Source organism: Pan troglodytes, chromosome 10, assembly GCF_028858775.2.
Source record: "Pan troglodytes isolate AG18354 chromosome 10, NHGRI_mPanTro3-v2.0_pri, whole genome shotgun sequence".
Classification (NCBI taxonomy): domain Eukaryota; kingdom Metazoa; phylum Chordata; class Mammalia; order Primates; family Hominidae; genus Pan; species Pan troglodytes.
In genome coordinates this window covers 87,282,318-87,301,063 of record NC_072408.2, presented here as the reverse complement: position 1 = coordinate 87,301,063, position 18,746 = coordinate 87,282,318, and the positions used below count along the sequence as shown (strand labels likewise).

Below are 18,746 nucleotides of genomic sequence, written 5' to 3'. Positions count from 1 at the left end.
TGTGATTCAATGGAAAAAAATATTTCATGAGAAAGAAGAACAAGGGGTATGTCACAGTGACTCACCTACTGTTCAAGTACATCTTGGTCAACTGTCATCCTCTAATAAAAATAAAAATTTTATTGAGGGTGAATAAATATACAGTAAAAGAGATCCCTAGACAATAAAAAAGAGGTGGGAAAAAAATCACACATCCAAGAAGTTGGGAAAGTGATAAGCATAACATTGAGAAAGCAGTTAAAATGACTGACCTCACAAATGATGAAAACTACATTCCTCAATCTCTGTTGTGTCATTAAAAAGTAAAATCATATCAAACTCTGTTCACTCAGTCTTCAAAATTGAATGGTTTACAAAGGAAATGCCAATGTAGCACGTAAATAAGAAAATAGTTTAGAATCTACTTGTAACTCTGCTGTAATAGTGTAAAATATAAATACATTTGCTATTTGGCATTGAATAAGCAATAAAAACATTACTGCAAAATAGTTAGCCAACTTTATATTTCCATTTAGGTAAAACATTTAGAATGACATTTCTCAGCTGCTGTGTAATAACACAGTAATGTCTTAGAATAATGGAATACAACTTTTTACATGTAAAAAAGGAAAACACTAAAATTTGTTTCATTGTTACAGTTATGCACGGAATGTGAATTCATAGGTAGCTAACAGAAATTCTGAGAATTTGTTTACATCTTTAAACAATGTCAATTGAAATACAGTTCATATACAGATCACTATTTCCAATAATTTGGACAGAATGCTACCTGACTTACTTCAATATTTTTTCTTTTTTACTTCTCTGAATAATCTCAGCTATAGTTGTATGTGTTCCCATGTGTGCATGTTTTCATTATTTAACTAACAATAATTTTCCAAAAAAATTTTATTGAGCAGCAGAAAGTTTATGAGACAAGTTATAAGGAATAATAGTGATAGCTGTATTTGGTATTTTCATTCTGTTAGTTTCACTGGCACTATAATAATGTTGCTATCAAATATTGATTATCACAGGAATGTATACATCAGTTAGAGATGTCTGTTTCCCAAGATAAGAATTATCTCTGAAAATTCTCTTTCATTTGTCAAAGCAAATACCCAGAAATATTTTTACTAGCATCCTTGTAAAATCTGTTTATTGTTTACAAAAAGGACTTCAATTAAAAATAGCAGTAACTTAGAAACTAATATGTTGCAACTAACCATTTCTACTCTATAATATGCTTTAAGATGCTTATGTGGAATACCAGATAAAGCGTGGTGTCTTTAAAAGCTAACCTTCAGTAGATCTCCGAATATTTTATACTTAATGTAAAACATTTTATTGCTAAGTAAACGTAATTAACATGTCTATCTAAAAAAAATCACTGTACATCCACTGTAGCAGACTAAGTCTTAATCATTTTGGCATATGTATTCTAAAATACAATCTAACAAAATTGAAACTAGAAAAATTAGAACTTTTGCAGTGCATTCAATTTGTCATCTCAGAGCATCTCAAGGTAGCTGAGAAGAAACTTCACAATCTGTCACTCCTCTACCTGGCATGAGAACTTCACAAATCTCTCACTCTTCTACCTGGCATGATCTTTCCTATTTCTCACCCTCCCTCTTTATTCATTTTCATGTCACAGCTTCGACATAACTTCCACAGCTACGCTTTACCTCACACCCCAGAGTAACTTAGGTCCTTCTTTTGTCCTGGTGAATAATTTGGGGGAACATTTATACCAGTAATTAAAAATCATAAAAATTATTTGTCCACACATTTGTCAAATTTAGGTCTCTTGTTCTAACCGTGAGCTTCATGAGGGCAAGGAGTTCCTAATTCCCAAAGAGGCAAATGTTCTCAGATCTTTATCCATTCTCGATTTTCTGTAATTTTTCAACAAGGGAGTCTTGTTCTTTACCCTGTTCCTTAGAAATCATATGACTTGGCCAAGAATTTAGATGGAACTTTACCTTGAGGAAGCATATTTTTAACAGCCCAGGTAATTCAGATGGACAACATACTTTGGAATTATTGACTTGAGTGGTAAAACCTCTGCCTGCTCAAAATATATGTTCACTACTGGTCTCATTCCATCATATAAGATCTCAAATTCTTACCATTAGGACCTTTTGATTAGATTAGTTATAAAGAAGTGGGTACTATTTTCAAAAAGGCATTGGTAAAATTTTTACTACATATAATCTTAGGTATTACATAAGATAGAAAGGAGCACTAACTTTCTTCCCTAGTTTTTAACCATTGACTCATTTGGAAGGTTTTTTTATTAAGATAATTTTAACTTTCAGAGCAAGGAGAATCTATTTATGAAGAAAAATTGGAATTTGGGCAGGTAAGTTTTGATGGAAAATCAAGCATTAGTAAGTAGATGCAATGATTAGGGAAAACTGACCCACGGAGGCAGCCCACTTAGAAACTGGGGCAACACAGAGAGCCCTAGCCAAGATGCTTTGGTAGAGGTTAAAACATGGAGAGACCTGCAAAAAGAGAAGAGGGATTTGAAGACTTTATTATTTTGAAAAGAAAGAGAGCAATGCAGGGAAAAGTCTCCCTTCCTAGCAGTGTCTAAGCACATTCTGCCCTTAACAGTCACAGGCTATGGCCTAGCTTGAAGATGGGGAAACTTGAAAGAAAGAAAGATGAAAAAGAAAAGATACTCCACAAACACGTATGATACTTCCAGGCCTACCCTTCTTGGAAATAGGAATTCCTTTTACAGAAAAAAATTATAATTTTCTTTAAATATGCAATGTATAAAACATAAAATGCAAATCCTAACCCAAATATATCTTTCAGAAGTTATATTCTTAGCATAATATATGTCTAACTTGGTAAGGTATCAATGTAAAGTGGCCTCAGTAGTAAAGTTGATTTTATTTGGGTTAGGGAAAGGTATGTTTAAATATTCAGTATGAAAGCTACTAACTTTGGGGAATAGCATCTTGTCCAATTATGCAGGAGCCTGTACAATAGCCTGATCTCATTATCAAGTTAATCCTTAATATCGTAAAAAAGTGCTGAACATTTACATAAACATAATCTGCTTCAAAGCTCATGTTAATGTCTATTCTTAAAAATGTAAAAGTTGAAAAACTCAGTCATGACATATGTCAGTTAACGTTCAAACCAAATTTTAAGCCTTGAAAATCCCCATGGAAAAACATGACTGACTGTTTTTTACAGAGTACTGATGACTTCAGAAAATAAAAAACATTTTATGCCTGATTTCACTGAATGTAAATCTGATGTTGCTAGCTTCTTTTATACCATGACAATGAAATCTCTATATAACGCTGGTATGGTACACAACTGATACCCATGACTAGAGGAGTTTTTACATTGTTTCATTCTATACGTGTGTTTCTTGAAATGTTATACAATCAAAGTATATCAATATCCACTATTATATTTACCATCTTCCTCCGTCAGTATACTTATGGGAGCACTCCGAACTCCTTCACCTTTGAGTGTACTAGCAGACACCTCAATGATATATTGGGTATATTTCTTCAGTCCTAAAGAGAAACAAAATAGATAAGTTGAAACTTACAAAATATCATTTAATAATATGCAAGAGGCAAACTATGAAATGGCTGTCAACACAATCTTCCAAAAATAAAAACTAAGTGAAAATGTCATTCTTTGGCAATAGTAGCTCTTATTTATGAAGACAAAATGATATAGGATAATGTGGAAAAGAATGGATCTATAGTATTCTTTCATGTGACCTGCAATAAACTCCTAGCTTATTTAACCAAAAAGACAAAATTGTAATACCCTGCATGAAAATAATCTGAAACTATTAACATTAAACTAATATTTGTGGCTACTCTGTCATTATAAATGCAAATATCCAATATTAGATTTGTTCTTTTACCTTTAATGTTTTGGGTTAAAGAGGTTGTATTTATAGTTCTTTCCTCATTTCCATTACTTCTCTTGAGATAAATTGTATATTTTTGTATGATTCCATTGGGACTACTTGGGGGAAGGAATGATAGCTCAATCTCTCCAGAAGAAATATTTTTGTAAGTGATATTTTCTGGTGCACTATCAGGCACTGAAAGAAACAAAAATATAGATACATAAAACAATTCCATTCTAAAAATCTATTCTGCTGAAATTGTCACTGAAGTGCACTAGGTTATTTACAAGTGAACCTTCACTAGAATGTAATCGTAATAAATATCCTGAATGAAGTAAAGTATAAATAAATTATAGTACTTACAACTGTATATGAAAAATTTTCATTCAAAAGAAAATGCTACTATGATTCCACAGAATAACAGTTATAAGATGATACGTTTACTAAAATACTTGGAACTATAGGAACATATCTTGCACTGAAGAACACACAGATGCAAGAAAGAGAATTTTAAAACATTTAAAACTTGATTCTACTTCTCATTAATAATAATATGAAAAAGAGATCAGTAGGTTAGTTTTGGTTGACAGCAAGGTCTATAACAAGGCAAGGAGCCCCTCCTGGATGTGAGGTTGCATATTATGACCTGGCAGCAAAACCACCTCCCAAGAATATGGGATATCATTAAGTAAAACACTAGTTTTCTGTATCTAACAACATTTTTATACTGAATACATTATGCATAAAATGGTTTTCTATGTATATTTGAGTACAAAACTATATACAAGATTCCAATTCCGGTAAAATATTGGAACAGATACCCTAAACTGAGTGAATATCTTACTTAAAATAACTAAAACTCTGTATAACATTAAAATAAATTTTCTTTAAGAAGTTGTGGTGCTGAAAAGAAAGTTAGAATTCAGTGGTGACTGGCCAAAAAAAGTCACAGAAAAACAAACAAGCAAACAAAATGCAAAGACAGAAATCCTGAGAAGGAAGCTGGTACTAAAGCCAGTTTTGCCTTGCCGTAGATTGGTTAATCCTGGTGCCTTTGCATTTGTATAGTAACATATGTGTAGTGTGTCAGAGAAAGACTATAAAGCCCTGGGGCCCGCTGAAAGATGAGCGATATCCCTGCAGAAAGACCTGAAACCCCCAAAGAATGCAACTTTAACCAGGGTTATTATACTGAAAAATTCTAGGGGATACTTCAGATTCTTCTGCATGTACCATAGAAGTCTATGTGAATGGTAACTCCTGGTCTTGTGCAATGTGATGCATTCATTCTCAGGAAACGGGAAGTGAGAAATAAATCTACCATGCAGAGAGGACAGAAAGGAAACCTTCTTTCTCTGTTGCCACTCCTCTGGGTGGAGAGATAGAAAAGAAATAAATAATATGCTGTTTTGGAATTATAAGCCTATCCCTATGATCATATGTTGACTAAATCCATGATATCTATATGTACCCTGAAGAAACCTCCACTTCAGAATTTAAAATAAAACTGTAGTCCTGAGCTGCTATTACTCCTAAGCAACTAGAAATAAATAAAAATACTTGCTGGAGGAACTCAACTTCAACACAAACCACATAAATTTCTCGCAGCTAAAGTTTCAAAGAATATGAGCTCACTGATAAAATCGCTAAACACACAAGCAAATCAGATATCAATAGTGAAAGTCAGCAAAGAAAAGAAAAAGAAAACACACACACATACACAGTAGTCAGATTTTGAGATTCCAGATATTGAAATACAATAGAAATGTTTAATGTGTTTCAAGAAATCAAACATATTTTAAAATATGAGCAAATAATTATTTAAATAATGGTAAATAATATTAAATAACCAAGCAAGTTTGAAAGAGAACAAGATAGACCTTCTGGAACAGAACAAAATAACTAAAATTAAAAATCTCTTGAGGTATTAAAGAGCAGATTAGATAAAGAAGAAGAGAACTTTAGTGAAAAGGATGATAGTTTTGAAGAAATTATCAAGAATGTAGATCAAAGAAGACAGTTATGGAAAATATAAAATGGCAGTTGAGACATAGATGATATCCGGAGGGGGTCTAAAATAGTAGAGAAAATGAAGAAGAAATATTTAAAGGGATAATGGCTGAGGCTCATCAAAATTATTCAACGACATCAAACATCAGATCAAATAATTTCAGTAAATCTCAAGCAGAAATTTTTTAAACCATATTTAGACATATCATTGTGAAAATACAGAATATCAAAAAAGAAACCATCTTAACAGTACCAGAAAAAAAAAATCTTCTACATAGGAATGACAATTCGACTGACAATCAACATCAACTGAAAAACAACTGGAATTCCATACCCAGAAAAATAAAGAGTAGCAAACTAAAAACATATTCAGACAATAAAAAAAATTGAGGGATAATGCCATCAACACATCCTCAGTAAATGAAATTGTAGACAATGTACTTTGGGTAGAAAACTATTTACCACAGATGAAAGATCAGAGTGGCCAAGATAATGGTTTAAAAATTGAGTACATAGAACAATAACATAAATAATTAACTTGGAGGGTTAAACAATATAAACTAAATAGGTATATATTATTGCCATTCAAGAGTCCTGTTATAAAACTCTTTTCCTTCAAATGAAAGAAATTAAACTTTTTATTAGTATTCTAAATTGAATGGATATAAAAATTACTAATAATAAATTTAGTAGATAAATAAAATTCAGAAGCCTTAAAAATGTAGATACAGTGTCCCTCCCCTTGATTGTTACCAGTTATTGGGTTATGGTGTCAAGGCACACTTAATAGGAAAAACTAATTTAAGAATATTGATACTTTTAAAACTTTGAGAGGATTGCAATTCAATGCATAGTTCGATTTAGCAATATAATTCCACTATCCTTTCTATCTGAAATGTGCTAAATCTTCTCTAGTGTTTCCCCAGGCCAACCCATTACATTGAGAAAAATCCTCAACAACTACCCTCAATGCTTTCTTAACTTTCTAGCTCTAAGTGAAATCTTGGACCTGCTGAGAAATACTACTACAGTTTAGCCCTCTTGGGTATCATGTTTGTTTTTCTACCATAGTCCCACTAATGATAGGGCGTAGGAGTTGGGTAGTTGCATTTATTACTCCTTTTTTCTTCCTGAAGAACCACAGATCCTTTGAAGCCCCATTCCATTAGATACCATCACGTGCTACCCCTCTTTAAGACAGACAACTCGTAATACCTCTGGCACTTCTCTGAACATCTTAAAGATGCTATCACTTTGATAACTGACTTCTTCCCTACTACTCAGAGAGTTCAACTTCCATGCAAATGATCTATACAGTTCCCTAGACTCTGTATTTCTTTATCTCTATAATTCGAGTAATCTTTTCCCCCGCCTTACTTTACCCCACCGTACCTCACTGGCTTTCATGGCAACAGCTAAGACTTTGTCATTACCAATAACTGCCAATATTCCTCTCTTTGACAACTGACTCCTATCTTTCCAGTTTACTGACTCTTGTACTTTGAATCCAACAATTCTCTGACCCTCATCAAATCTTCACTGTGCATCACCTCTCTTATGCCTTCATTTCCCTACATGCTCAGGCTAGAGTCCACAGTCACTGTAATCACTTCCTAGCAATATCCATCAGTTCCTTCTGTTTCTATTTTACTTTCCTGGGAAAATTACAATTGGAATTAAACACAACTCTGCTAGCTTCACATGCCCAGTGTAATAGGTGAAAATGGCTGAATAAAACACCATTCTATGCTGACTAGTTCCACTTAAATTTATAACATCAAATCTCAAATGGATCCTTTTCATTTCCTGATAGCTAATGTTTTTGTTTTAGTTAATTCAGTCTCCCACTCTTTAAAGTATGTTTTCACCATGTTCTCTCTTCACAAACCTCTGATATGCCCTCCCCCTCTTTATTTGAAGCTAATAAACTTGCTTCTCATTCCATAGCAAAAATAAAAACACTGAGAAGAGAGCTACATTATCATCTGATTTCAAATTTTCCCTTAACTGCCTTCCCTCTTTCCTCCTTTCCAAGCTGTATCCCTCCACGTCTGCACTGGATTTCACTCCTTCTGCCTATTCAGAGACTTTACATTTGAAGTTAGTCAGAGATACATGTGAACACACATACACTGTAATATACAGTCTGGGGTTTAAAAAGTCTTCTTTTGATTGCACTTGCTCCTTCAGCTATTACTGAAGTCTACTCTCCACTTCCTATCAAAATTCCTCAAAATTTGCCATTCCTCATTTTCTACATTTTTTTTTTTTTGCCTATCATACTCTGTTAATCTGACTTCATTTTTCTCCATTTTTTTTCTGTAAAATCTACTCCTGTGAAGTCATCAATGACCTCCATTCTTGCCAAACACTAATCAATAGTATGCCCCATCTTACTTTACTCGTCAGCAGCATGTGACATAGGGAATAAACTCCTTCTACTTGAAAATCTTTATTCACTTGGCTTTGAAGGCACTATCTTCTTCGGTTTTCCTTCTATTTCCAGTGACTTCTGCTTTGTCCTTGATTAGCTTTTCTACTTCTCAAAGTCTATGTGTGGTATTGCCCACGACATAGCTGTAAGCTTCTTAACGTCTCCCCCTGTTGTCCAGTGATATGACTTTATCCTCATCCCTTGATTGAATACCAAAGATATGGTGAGGCTCCAAATTATATATTCAGCTCTGTATCTTTTCCCTGAGCTTTAAACTTATTTATCTAACTGCCTTCATAATGGCACTTGGATATTTCAAACATGTTGCAAACAGAACTCCTGGATGTTCTCCATATTGACCTCTTCCCTGGACTTCCCCATCTAAGTAAATGGCACTACCACTCACCCAGATACTCAGACAAACAATCTAATAGTTTATCTTCATTTTTCTCTTTACTTCAACATTCAACATATTCAGCAGCAATCTTTGAAAACTGTAAATCATATAATGTTCCTATTTCATAATTCTCCAAAAGCTCCTCATTAAAATTAAACTCCAAAGTTCCTAGAATGACACCCAAGAATCTCATGATCCACCTCTGCCTCTCGCCTCATCTGTGAATTCTCTACCCCAACTCACACTGTTCAAGTGACAGAAATGCCCTGCTCTGCCCCAACTCCACAATTTTTTTTCCTCTACAAGAAGTTGGCAATTGCTATTCTTCCTCTGGAACACTTTTCATCCTCATCCTCATCTTATTCAATCCTGTACCTCATTAATATCACTGGGCAAATATAACCTCTCAGTGAGGTCTTTCCTCAGTCCTCCATCTCAAATAGCCCACTCACTACTCTTCCTCTCTTCTATCCTTGATATTTTTCACTTAGTAAAACTTACCACTACCAAAAATCACAAATTTGTTTACTGATTTATTTTCTAATGTCTAATTTTCTGATTGTCTAGTGTCAAGTTTCAGGAAGGTAGAGATTTATTGTGTCTTGTTTACTGCTACAGCTACACTATCTAGTACGGTGGTAGAACATAATATGGAATCCATAAAAGCTGTTTAGTGAATGAATCAATATATTTAATATGATACAGAATATATTAAAACAAGAGAGAAACTCACAGGTAAGGAACAGATAGATAAAAGATTGGGTTGAAAAACTCTTTAATTACAAAAAGGGAATTTGTGATGCTATGCTTGAATTTTATAGCTCGGTGTAACTTCTGATTTTGAAAATTTCCCATTACATTGAAGTTTTCTCTCTGCAGTTGTCTGCCTACCACCAGTAGTCAGTGTGTAAATATGTATTCCTGACCCAAGGCTGATATCCTTTGCATTTTTATTCATTTACCCTTAGGGAATAACTAGTGCTGGATCATCAGGTAGATAAAGCAAGACAGACTCAATGACTTACTGATTTTGAAGAGTAATGACGCACTTAGAATTTTCTGAAATAGCAGAGTGTCCCCGAATTATAGAAATATTTTATAAAGTAGATAACTGATGAATAAAAAGGAATGATTATAATCAGTTGGAATAAGCTGAACCTATTAAAATTCCAAAACAGAAAAAATACATAGTCCATGATGATAGTAAAAAAGGGAAGTTACCTTGAATCTGCCAAAAGACTATTGTTTGGCATATAAAGCTTTAATGTATGTAGACAAATTTTAAAATGTTATTCATTAATACAAATAAATTTATGGGGGTCTACACAAAATTTTGGTCAACATCTAAGTTATTATCCACTCATGGTTGTTGCCCCAAATCAGACAAGGTGTTTTGTTAAAGGCTTACAGTAAAGATGGTTGTGTCTTAAAAAGGAAAGGGAATATGTATAGATCATCAAAAGAGTAATTTGTATGGGAACTTCTCAAAGTTGTATTTATGATTATTACACCCTAAGTATGAGAAAATAAAAACTAATCTTAGGCTTATTGGAAAACTGCACATCTATGATTAAAACACACACAAACACACACAGAGATACACACACACACACACACACAGAATCAATCTTGTATTGATCTTTCCTGCTTGAACACAAGGGTGTTTTACTTCCAAGCATTAGTAAACTCTATTTCTCTTAAAAAGATAAGGCATTTAACCAAATAACTTACTCCTATTTTTAATTAGTAATATTAACACATCACTGAGTTAACACATCACTCAATTTCTCATGAAACAATATTGAAGAGTGGGCCCATATTTTTTTACATGAATAGAAGGTATAATTACTGTATTTAATAAGATTATTTTGAGCCTAAACCCAGAAAAATAGTTGCTCTTGAGCTCATCTTGCTTCAAATGACACTTGAGACCCTACTTAACATTTTAGCTTCCTCTTTTGCCAAAGGAGCTAAAGTGGGTGGTTTAACAGTAGCATACATAATCTAGGAAAAGTCACTAATGTAGATTCCATTGTCTTCCATTTTCATCCAGGTGGAAAATGCACAGAACTTGAGACTACCCTAACTTAGGACAGAGAACCAGATATTAGGAAGATGGGCATTAAACCCTATACTCTTATTGTTAGGCCTGGCTAGGAAGCCATGGGATATGTTGGTTTCCCCTTCTCTTTATTTTTTTAGCCATCTCAGGAGCCTATTAAATGAGGCCTGTAATGGGGGTCAGGAGGCCTATAGTCAAGCCCCAACTTTACTTCTCATGTACTATAACTTGTGAGTCCTTTTACCCAAATGGTCCTAGGTCTTCTCACCTAAAAAATAAAGGGCTCTGCATGTTTTCTAAGACACTTTCCAAAAGTAAAATTCTCATTTTAAACTAAATCTCAAAATTTATATTCACTTAAAGTTTATTGTCCCTGCCTTTGAATTAAACTCATACAAACAGACAATAAAACAGAAAATAAAATTACATTTTCAATACTAAGTAAAAGATTATGTGCATGTAATAATCAGAAAACAAAAACATTGCTTTATAATTCATCATTAAAATAAGGTGTTCTTGATGCTATGGCCACTTAAACGAAATACTTGATAAGCATTCATAAAAATGGTTATTATTTCATATCACAATAGAATCTTTCAAAGTTATTACTTTCCTCCCCATGCTGAGCAGAAGCCTAATGACAAAATATCAGTGTAACAATGAACAGAGAGATCTTAGATATAGTTTATAATTTACCAGCTTTGTTGATTACTTCAAAAACAGCATGTGCTGTGAAAGGGAAATGGGTTTTACAGTCAGATGGGTTTGGATTCTAATTCCAGCTCATCACTTTCCAGCTGATCACTTTCCAGCTGGTGCCATTAGGCAATGAAACACCCACCAACTAATAAAACTTAAGGAGGGAAGGAAATCCTTTTCTTCTACACTACTTTATCCCCAGTAGGGCCTGGTATATTATAAATATTTTTTGAATGAATGAACCTCTCAAACCCTCCATTTTTCATTAGACTCAGTTTTCTGTGAAGATAACAATAATGTATTGCTTTAGTTTAGAATTTTTAAAAGACAGTTTCTGTGAAACCTATCAACAGGGCCCGTGACCCTTAATAGGTGCTAAAAATATGCTTGTTTCATTTCCTTAATCCACTGCAAAATAAAACTGAGTCATTAAAGAGCAGACATTTTTCTCAAAAATACTTATTTCAGGTACAATATCTACAAAAGCAATGAAACATGCCAATATATGGATTAATATCAATTAAATGTCACTTCAAGGCTCTTGATAATGTAAAATGCTCCTTTCATTACTTTCTTATTCCTGCACTTTTGACTACTGCCATTATCTATGGGCTCTTTTGTATCATCTCATTGTATTCATTTCTGTGAATAGTCTCAACAGGATACTTTTCTACAAAAGTAAGCTACTTTACTAGATTTCTAGATCCTCAAGGTCAAGACAGAAATTCGTATATAGTATCTGGCTGAACTATATGAAATTGCTGATATTTGGCTATTTGTGACCTATAAAAATTATTTCATGTGGTTCCACCAGTATCTAGTCAGTAAATATTTATTGTTTTAAACGTACAATTAAAATGGTAACTTTATATTTAGTTATTAATTCTCAAAATACATTGTAGAATTGGCCTAATAGTTATGCCACCAATATATAATTATAACACAATATAAACAACAAAATAAGATTAACAGACAAACTGTCTTACTCTAGTTTCACCGAAACTAAAACACAAGTAATTCCTTGCTTGTTTTACTTCCTTTAGATGGGATATCCTCTCCCAACCCATCCAGCAACCTCTATAACAGGGGTCCCCAATCCCAGCGCCACGGACTAGTACCAGCTGGTGGCCTGTTAGGAACTGGGCCACACAGCAGGTGAGCATCATAAAGCTTCTGTATTTACAGCCACTCCCTATCGCCTGAATTACTGCCTGAGCTCTGCCTCCTGTCAGATCCGTGTCGACATTAGATTTTCATAGGAGCGCAAACCCTATTGTGAATTGCCCATGCAAGGGATCTATGTTGTGTGCTTCTTATGAGAATTTAATGCCTGATGATCTGTCATTGTCTCCCATTACCCCCCAGATAGGACCATCTAGTTGCAGGAAAACAAGCTCAGGGCTCCCATTGATTCTGCATTATGGTGAGTTGTATAATTATTTCATTATATGTTACAATGTAATAATAATAGAAATAAAGTGCACAACAAATGTAACGTGCTTGAATCATCCAGAAACCAACCTCACTCCCCTCCCTAGTCCGGAGGGAGGGGAAAAATTGTCTTCCATGAAACTGGTCCCCAGTGCCAAAAAGGTTGGGGACCCCTGCTCTATAACATCCTTCTGCCCATTCCAACCTCCTCATTAAGATCCAGGCCAAATGCTGTCTCCTCCATAAGTCTTCTCCAGGCATGCCATTTTTGTGCTCCCACTCTGCACCACTATCTATATACATACCTCATTAGAATCTCAGAATCTATTCCTATGAGTATGTCTCAGTTTTACCTAATTCGAAAGCAAGTAGCCATTCAATCTAAAATTTATAGGTACATTGAAAGAATCCTTGGTTTCTCAAGGTCTTTTCATTTGAAAATTCACAGATTTTGATTAGAAGTTCCCTTATATAAATCAGACTTAAATATTTGTACAATAAACCTTTTCCTGCACTTTTGCCTGAAAAAGAAAATTAATTTCTGGATTATACAAAACAAAATAATGAGGGATTTTAGGTTATGTAAAATGTAAACAACATGGCGATTATCAGCTTTGCTTACTATATCACTGTGTATTATTAAACAAACAAAGCAAAACAAAAGCTCACCAGTCTCCGAAGTCCTTACAGAGAGTAAAGAAGATACCTGATTGCCATGACCAAATCTGGTGTAAGACCTTACAGAAATGTTATAGAGGGTGTGAGGTCTTAAGTTCCTTAATATTATGTCTGTTGTTGATGTGTTCTTCATATATAAAGTATCTATATTTTTATATAGCACTTCATAAGCAATAATGATCCCATTGGGCTTTTCGGGTGGTGACCACTTCAACCTTATTTCATCTGCGGTAACATCAATTACTTCGACATCTTGAGGTGATGATTCCGGTTCTAGGGGAAGAAAAGAACATTTGTAGTACCTATATTTTTATTTATGTTTGTTGCTTTAGACCCTAGAGGTAGCATGAAGTGAAGGCAGTGAGCATTTACAACCACTTTTTTAAAAAAATTAAAACTGCAATTGATATTCTTACCATCTTCTGAAGTTCTCACAAAGATGTCATTTTCTTCAGACAAAGAACTTTCTCCAACGTGGGTTGAGGCTGCCACTCTCATTTTGTATTTTGCGTATTTCTTTAACCCTATAAGGACAAGAGACAAAAACTGTTTAATGTCCTTAAAATAATACTCTTGGGATTGGTGCCATTTAATATAAGGCCAGTAAGAAGAATTTATACAGGGGACTAGATATCTATATCGCTTCCAAATAATTGCAGTCTCCTCAAATTCTTGGGCTTATAGGCCTTTCCATGTTGGTGACTTCAAGTTCTCTCCTAAAATATTAAGGCAATAATTTAAAGTTGCAAAAGTAACTTTTTGGAACACTGCAGGGTGTATAGTTGACTTGGCACAAATACCATGTCAGCTGAATTACTTCAGCTGATTTTTGCATTCGTACATTTTAGTCTTCAATAATGAGTTATTTTGATATACCAGATACAGTATTCCTTAAGTTAAGTAAATTTCTATGAAGCTTGTGATCTGATGCTTTTTACTTCATTGTGGGTAAATCTAGTAAAAGAAAAACACATTTAATCGAATTATGTATGCAGGTATTTTTAAAAGATTCATGGTGACACAAAACAACAAAATAAGAAGTGACATAGCATGTGTTCTATAGTATATAAGGCACAGGGAGATGGGCATATTTTCCACCAGAATAGAATGTAAAATGAACAACAACAACAACAACAAAACATTGTTTTCTACCTGTTATGAGAAAGCTGTTATCTATGGTAGTTATCTGGAATGCTCTATTTGTATCCAATTCCATTGCATAAATCGTATAGTGAGTTATTTTTCCATTGGGATATTCTGGAGGATCCCAATATAACAAAATAGATGAAGAACTAATATTTTTATAGTTTATAATTTTAATGGAGCTTGGCACTTAAAAAGAAGAATGAACATATGAATGAAAAAAAAGTATCACAGTGTACAACAGCAATATTTGCAGTTAATTGTTTCAAAGGAAATACATCCTTACCTTGCTGATGTGTCCTAACACTGAGAACTGTTGGTGGTCCTTCTCCCATGATGGTGAAAGCAGATACACCAATCATGTGCTCAGTGAAAGGTACAAGTCTCCTGATAACATAAGACAGCTGTTCAGCTGCAATGTCAGTAATATACTGATTCCTTGTAGTTACTGTTTGAATTCAGTAAAAAGAGAAAAAAAGAAAGGTGTTTGGCTTCACAATCAAAATTATTTTTTCTTAGACTATAAAATCTTAAACCTGATTTCTCCGTATTCATTAATCTCTCCATGCACACCTCTATTAAAGGTAGATGTGTAATAATAGTAAACATAAAAATATTAATTTTAGAGATCATATTGAATATTACTATGAATTTCTGAGTACCTCCCAATAATAACCACAAATATTTTGTGTTCATAATATAATTTTGCTAGTTTTTACACATTACTCTGAAACATGACATTAGTGTTTTTAAGAAAACAACTTTCTTAAAGAGGCTGGTTAGGAATGTTTTCTGAAAAGAAAGAGTAGGCAATAATATATAAATGAAATATTATAAATCAATACCAGGATTTAGTAGAAGAGTTAAAGAAATATATAATTGAGATATTATAAATCAATACCAGGTTTTAGTAAAAGAGTTAAATAAAGAGTTTTATTTGGACTCAAATTTCACCATATGTTCATACATTCAGTAAACCAAATAATTCTTGAAAGCAAGCATGCTTGGATAACTGACAAATAAATATCCCAGAAGGATTTCAAATGTTAGATTTTCGCTTTATTTAGAATTTGTGCTTCTAAAACTCTTAAGTAGCAATTAGGCCAAACTTGAAATATTTAAGGGAATGTCTGCATCAGAAATCATGGGACTCTTAATTTTCAGTGTTGCCCTCCAGTCTTCTTTGCACAAGAAAAATGGATCAGTAAGTGAAATATAAACATCTATTGAATGTAATGTGATTTTTTTTTACTAATTCTACCATAAATAGAATAACACTTTTAATTTTGAATGGGACAAATACCAAATTTGAGAAAAGGTAATAAAATGTTTTTCTCATTTAACATTTTAGAAAAACTAGAGAGATAATATGTGTCAGGTGAGTATTTTTAATTTGCCACATATGACATTCTCCTTTTAGAAACTGTAAGAGCCACTGACACTGAAGAGCAAGTGTATACACTAATGACATCACCACATCGTTGGGGTCACCTACACCTGTTTATCACACCATGCACTAGAGTTGTAACTTTCTGACCTATTTACCTTTAGTGACACTTGAAAACCTATTAGTCAAAAGCTGTAGAGAATGTGAGGCCTGTAAATGATTTGAAGATATGTTAATCCCTTCCCATCACACCTGCTTTGGCAACTGTAATAACTGATTGTCTATGCAGCTTGGCCAGAGACTCTAGGGTGCTACTTTCTCCAGGAAGAAGGTCAAATGGGTTAGGAGGGGCCAGCTTCTGCCTGTGTGGCATTTCCATTTGTTGCATGAGGTTTTCCGACAGCTAAAAAAAAATCCGACTCCAGCCCAAAGACCATTAATAATATGGCTGAACTCTAAGCTAAGGTTCATTTCTGTGCTAGCTAGCACTGGTGGTTTAAATGCACTTTATAGAAAATCAAAATTCTACCTACCAACTGGTGAAGTCTGGTCTTCAGCTCTATTCCTTGCAGGAAAGTTTTTATCTGGATGGCTGTTATATATAAATGTAGCAAGTGAGTGAAGGTCAGACGACATCTCTGCTGAACCCTCATATAATCCTACCATTGGCTCTACTATGTTCACAATTTCTGGAGCCATGGGGTCATTTATATACTGTAATTAAAAGTAGATATTTTAAAAGACTGTGACAGTTACACTTCATGACTTAAATCAAGTATTAGTTCTAAAAAACCTATAACTTTGGAATCATGCTGTTATAAAAGATAACATATTTCCATGACCACTGTCTTCTTTAGATTCCAAAATTTCATTCTCCGGCTACTAATACCCTGAATCATTGTAACACATTGTGATCATTGTATTTCCTAAGAGAACAATACTGTATTTTGGGAAGAAACAGATTTTGTTCTGACTTGAGTTAGTTTCTTTATGGTAAGATAAGACGTCCTCATGCAAAGGTTTCATGACTGAGATATTGTAACTGATCACCCCCAAATGGTAAGTGTTCTAGGCATACTGATGTATTAGAATGTGTTTTGCTTCTCTAATTACCTGTCCTCATTTGTATACCATACGTGAGAGGTCTATATGCCTGCTTGATATACATCAATGATAATAGTTTATAATAGAGTGAAGTTACATACCAGAATAAAACTACATGGTAATATTAATAGTTTTCACACAGGATTCATGGCATACCTGTCAAGACTCTGGACATAAGGAATATTTAAAGTAACTGCAATTGTTCCTAGATCCTATAATGTAATTCACACATGTCAAGTTCACCAAAATGGCAAACACTGAGGTGAAAACATCAGGAACAGATTATGGATGAATACAGTAGAGGTTTTCATTGAGCTAACAAGATGATTCTCATTTCTTCATCCCCACTAGCATAATTGATTGAAACAAAATGGGGAAAAGGTGTTATGGCCAAATAATATTGGATATTTGTGTAGAATGTTGACTTTGGAAATAAGACTACACATTAATCAAAGAAAATGTTGCTTTGTTTGGAGTCTAATTAGAACATACCTAATCAACATAGGATGTGAAGATAATCAAGGAAATCTGAATGTGTTCTAGGTATTAAATGATACCAGGATGGTATTAGTAATTTTGTTCATTGTGGTCATGGCATTATTTTATGGGTGGAAATGTCCATGGTTTTTAGAAATTCGTGCTTAGGCATATAGGAACAAAATGATGTTAAGTCTGGAATTTATTTAAAAACCGGAGGCAAGAATGACAGCCTATTGGTGATTACTGAATCCAGGTGGCAGGTATATGGAGGCTTATTAGACTCTTTTCTGTACTTTTAAACCTGTTCAAAATTTTCCAAAATCAAACAGTTTTGAAAAAAGAATATGCTGAAAAATCTACTCTCTTTTACTAATTTTTTTCAAGTTCTGCTTCAAAACTTACCTCCAAAACCCCTTTTTTTAAAAAAATTCTATTCCTTATCAATTCCATGCTCTTTAACCCTCAGAGTTTATATTAATTCATAATATAGGTTTCAGTTGTTTATAAGTTTTGGTATATCTGTCTTTTAATTATCTTACATGTTTTGGAGTTGTCTTCACTCAGAGAGCCAAAAACAGGTTTTCTAGGCCTTAGGAATATCAAAGCACTTAATACTTTCCAAAAAAGAAAGTAGGTGCTCAGGAAAAAGTTCAGTAAAGCAAGAAATTTTATGGCATTTCAGTTAACTATCTACAATGGCAAGTTACTTAAATATTAATTCTTCTGAAAGATAAAAGAATGGAGAAATGAGTCAAAAAATCTTCAGTCCTCCAAATATTTACAAAATGCAATTGTCTAAATCTTCTTACAACTCTACCCAGAAAAGTGCTGTCATGAAAAGCAACAGGTTTCCCATAAAAGCTACTTTTTAAAAGTTGTGATAAAGAACTATGGATAGGGAACTCTATATGGGTTTGTTCCTATGTCCTTGTATGGGACAAAGTAAAGATCTTCTGTCTTACAACAGCTCACTTCAGCACTGCCTCCACAGGGAAATTAGGGAGGGCAGGAATCACAAACACATAACTCAGAGAAGCTCTGGTG

At 33.8% G+C, this 18,746-nt stretch overlaps 1 protein-coding gene across 3 annotated transcripts in view; it reads right to left on the bottom strand.

Moving 5' to 3' along the window:
- PTPRQ (protein tyrosine phosphatase receptor type Q) overlaps positions 1-18,746 on the bottom strand; it is a 242,317-nt gene that overhangs the window by 175,922 nt on the left and 47,649 nt on the right. For all 3 annotated transcript variants that reach the window (XM_024347962.3, XM_024347960.3, XM_024347961.3), the window contains exons 10-16: positions 16,652-16,832; positions 15,018-15,179; positions 14,741-14,920; positions 14,005-14,112; positions 13,580-13,861; positions 3,890-4,072; positions 3,426-3,527 (exon numbers count right to left, since the gene is read on the bottom strand). In XM_024347962.3, coding sequence (XP_024203730.3) covers positions 3,426-3,527; positions 3,890-4,072; positions 13,580-13,861; positions 14,005-14,112; positions 14,741-14,920; positions 15,018-15,179; positions 16,652-16,832 — 1,198 coding nt within the window. The remainder of the gene's footprint in view (positions 1-3,425; positions 3,528-3,889; positions 4,073-13,579; positions 13,862-14,004; positions 14,113-14,740; positions 14,921-15,017; positions 15,180-16,651; positions 16,833-18,746) is intronic.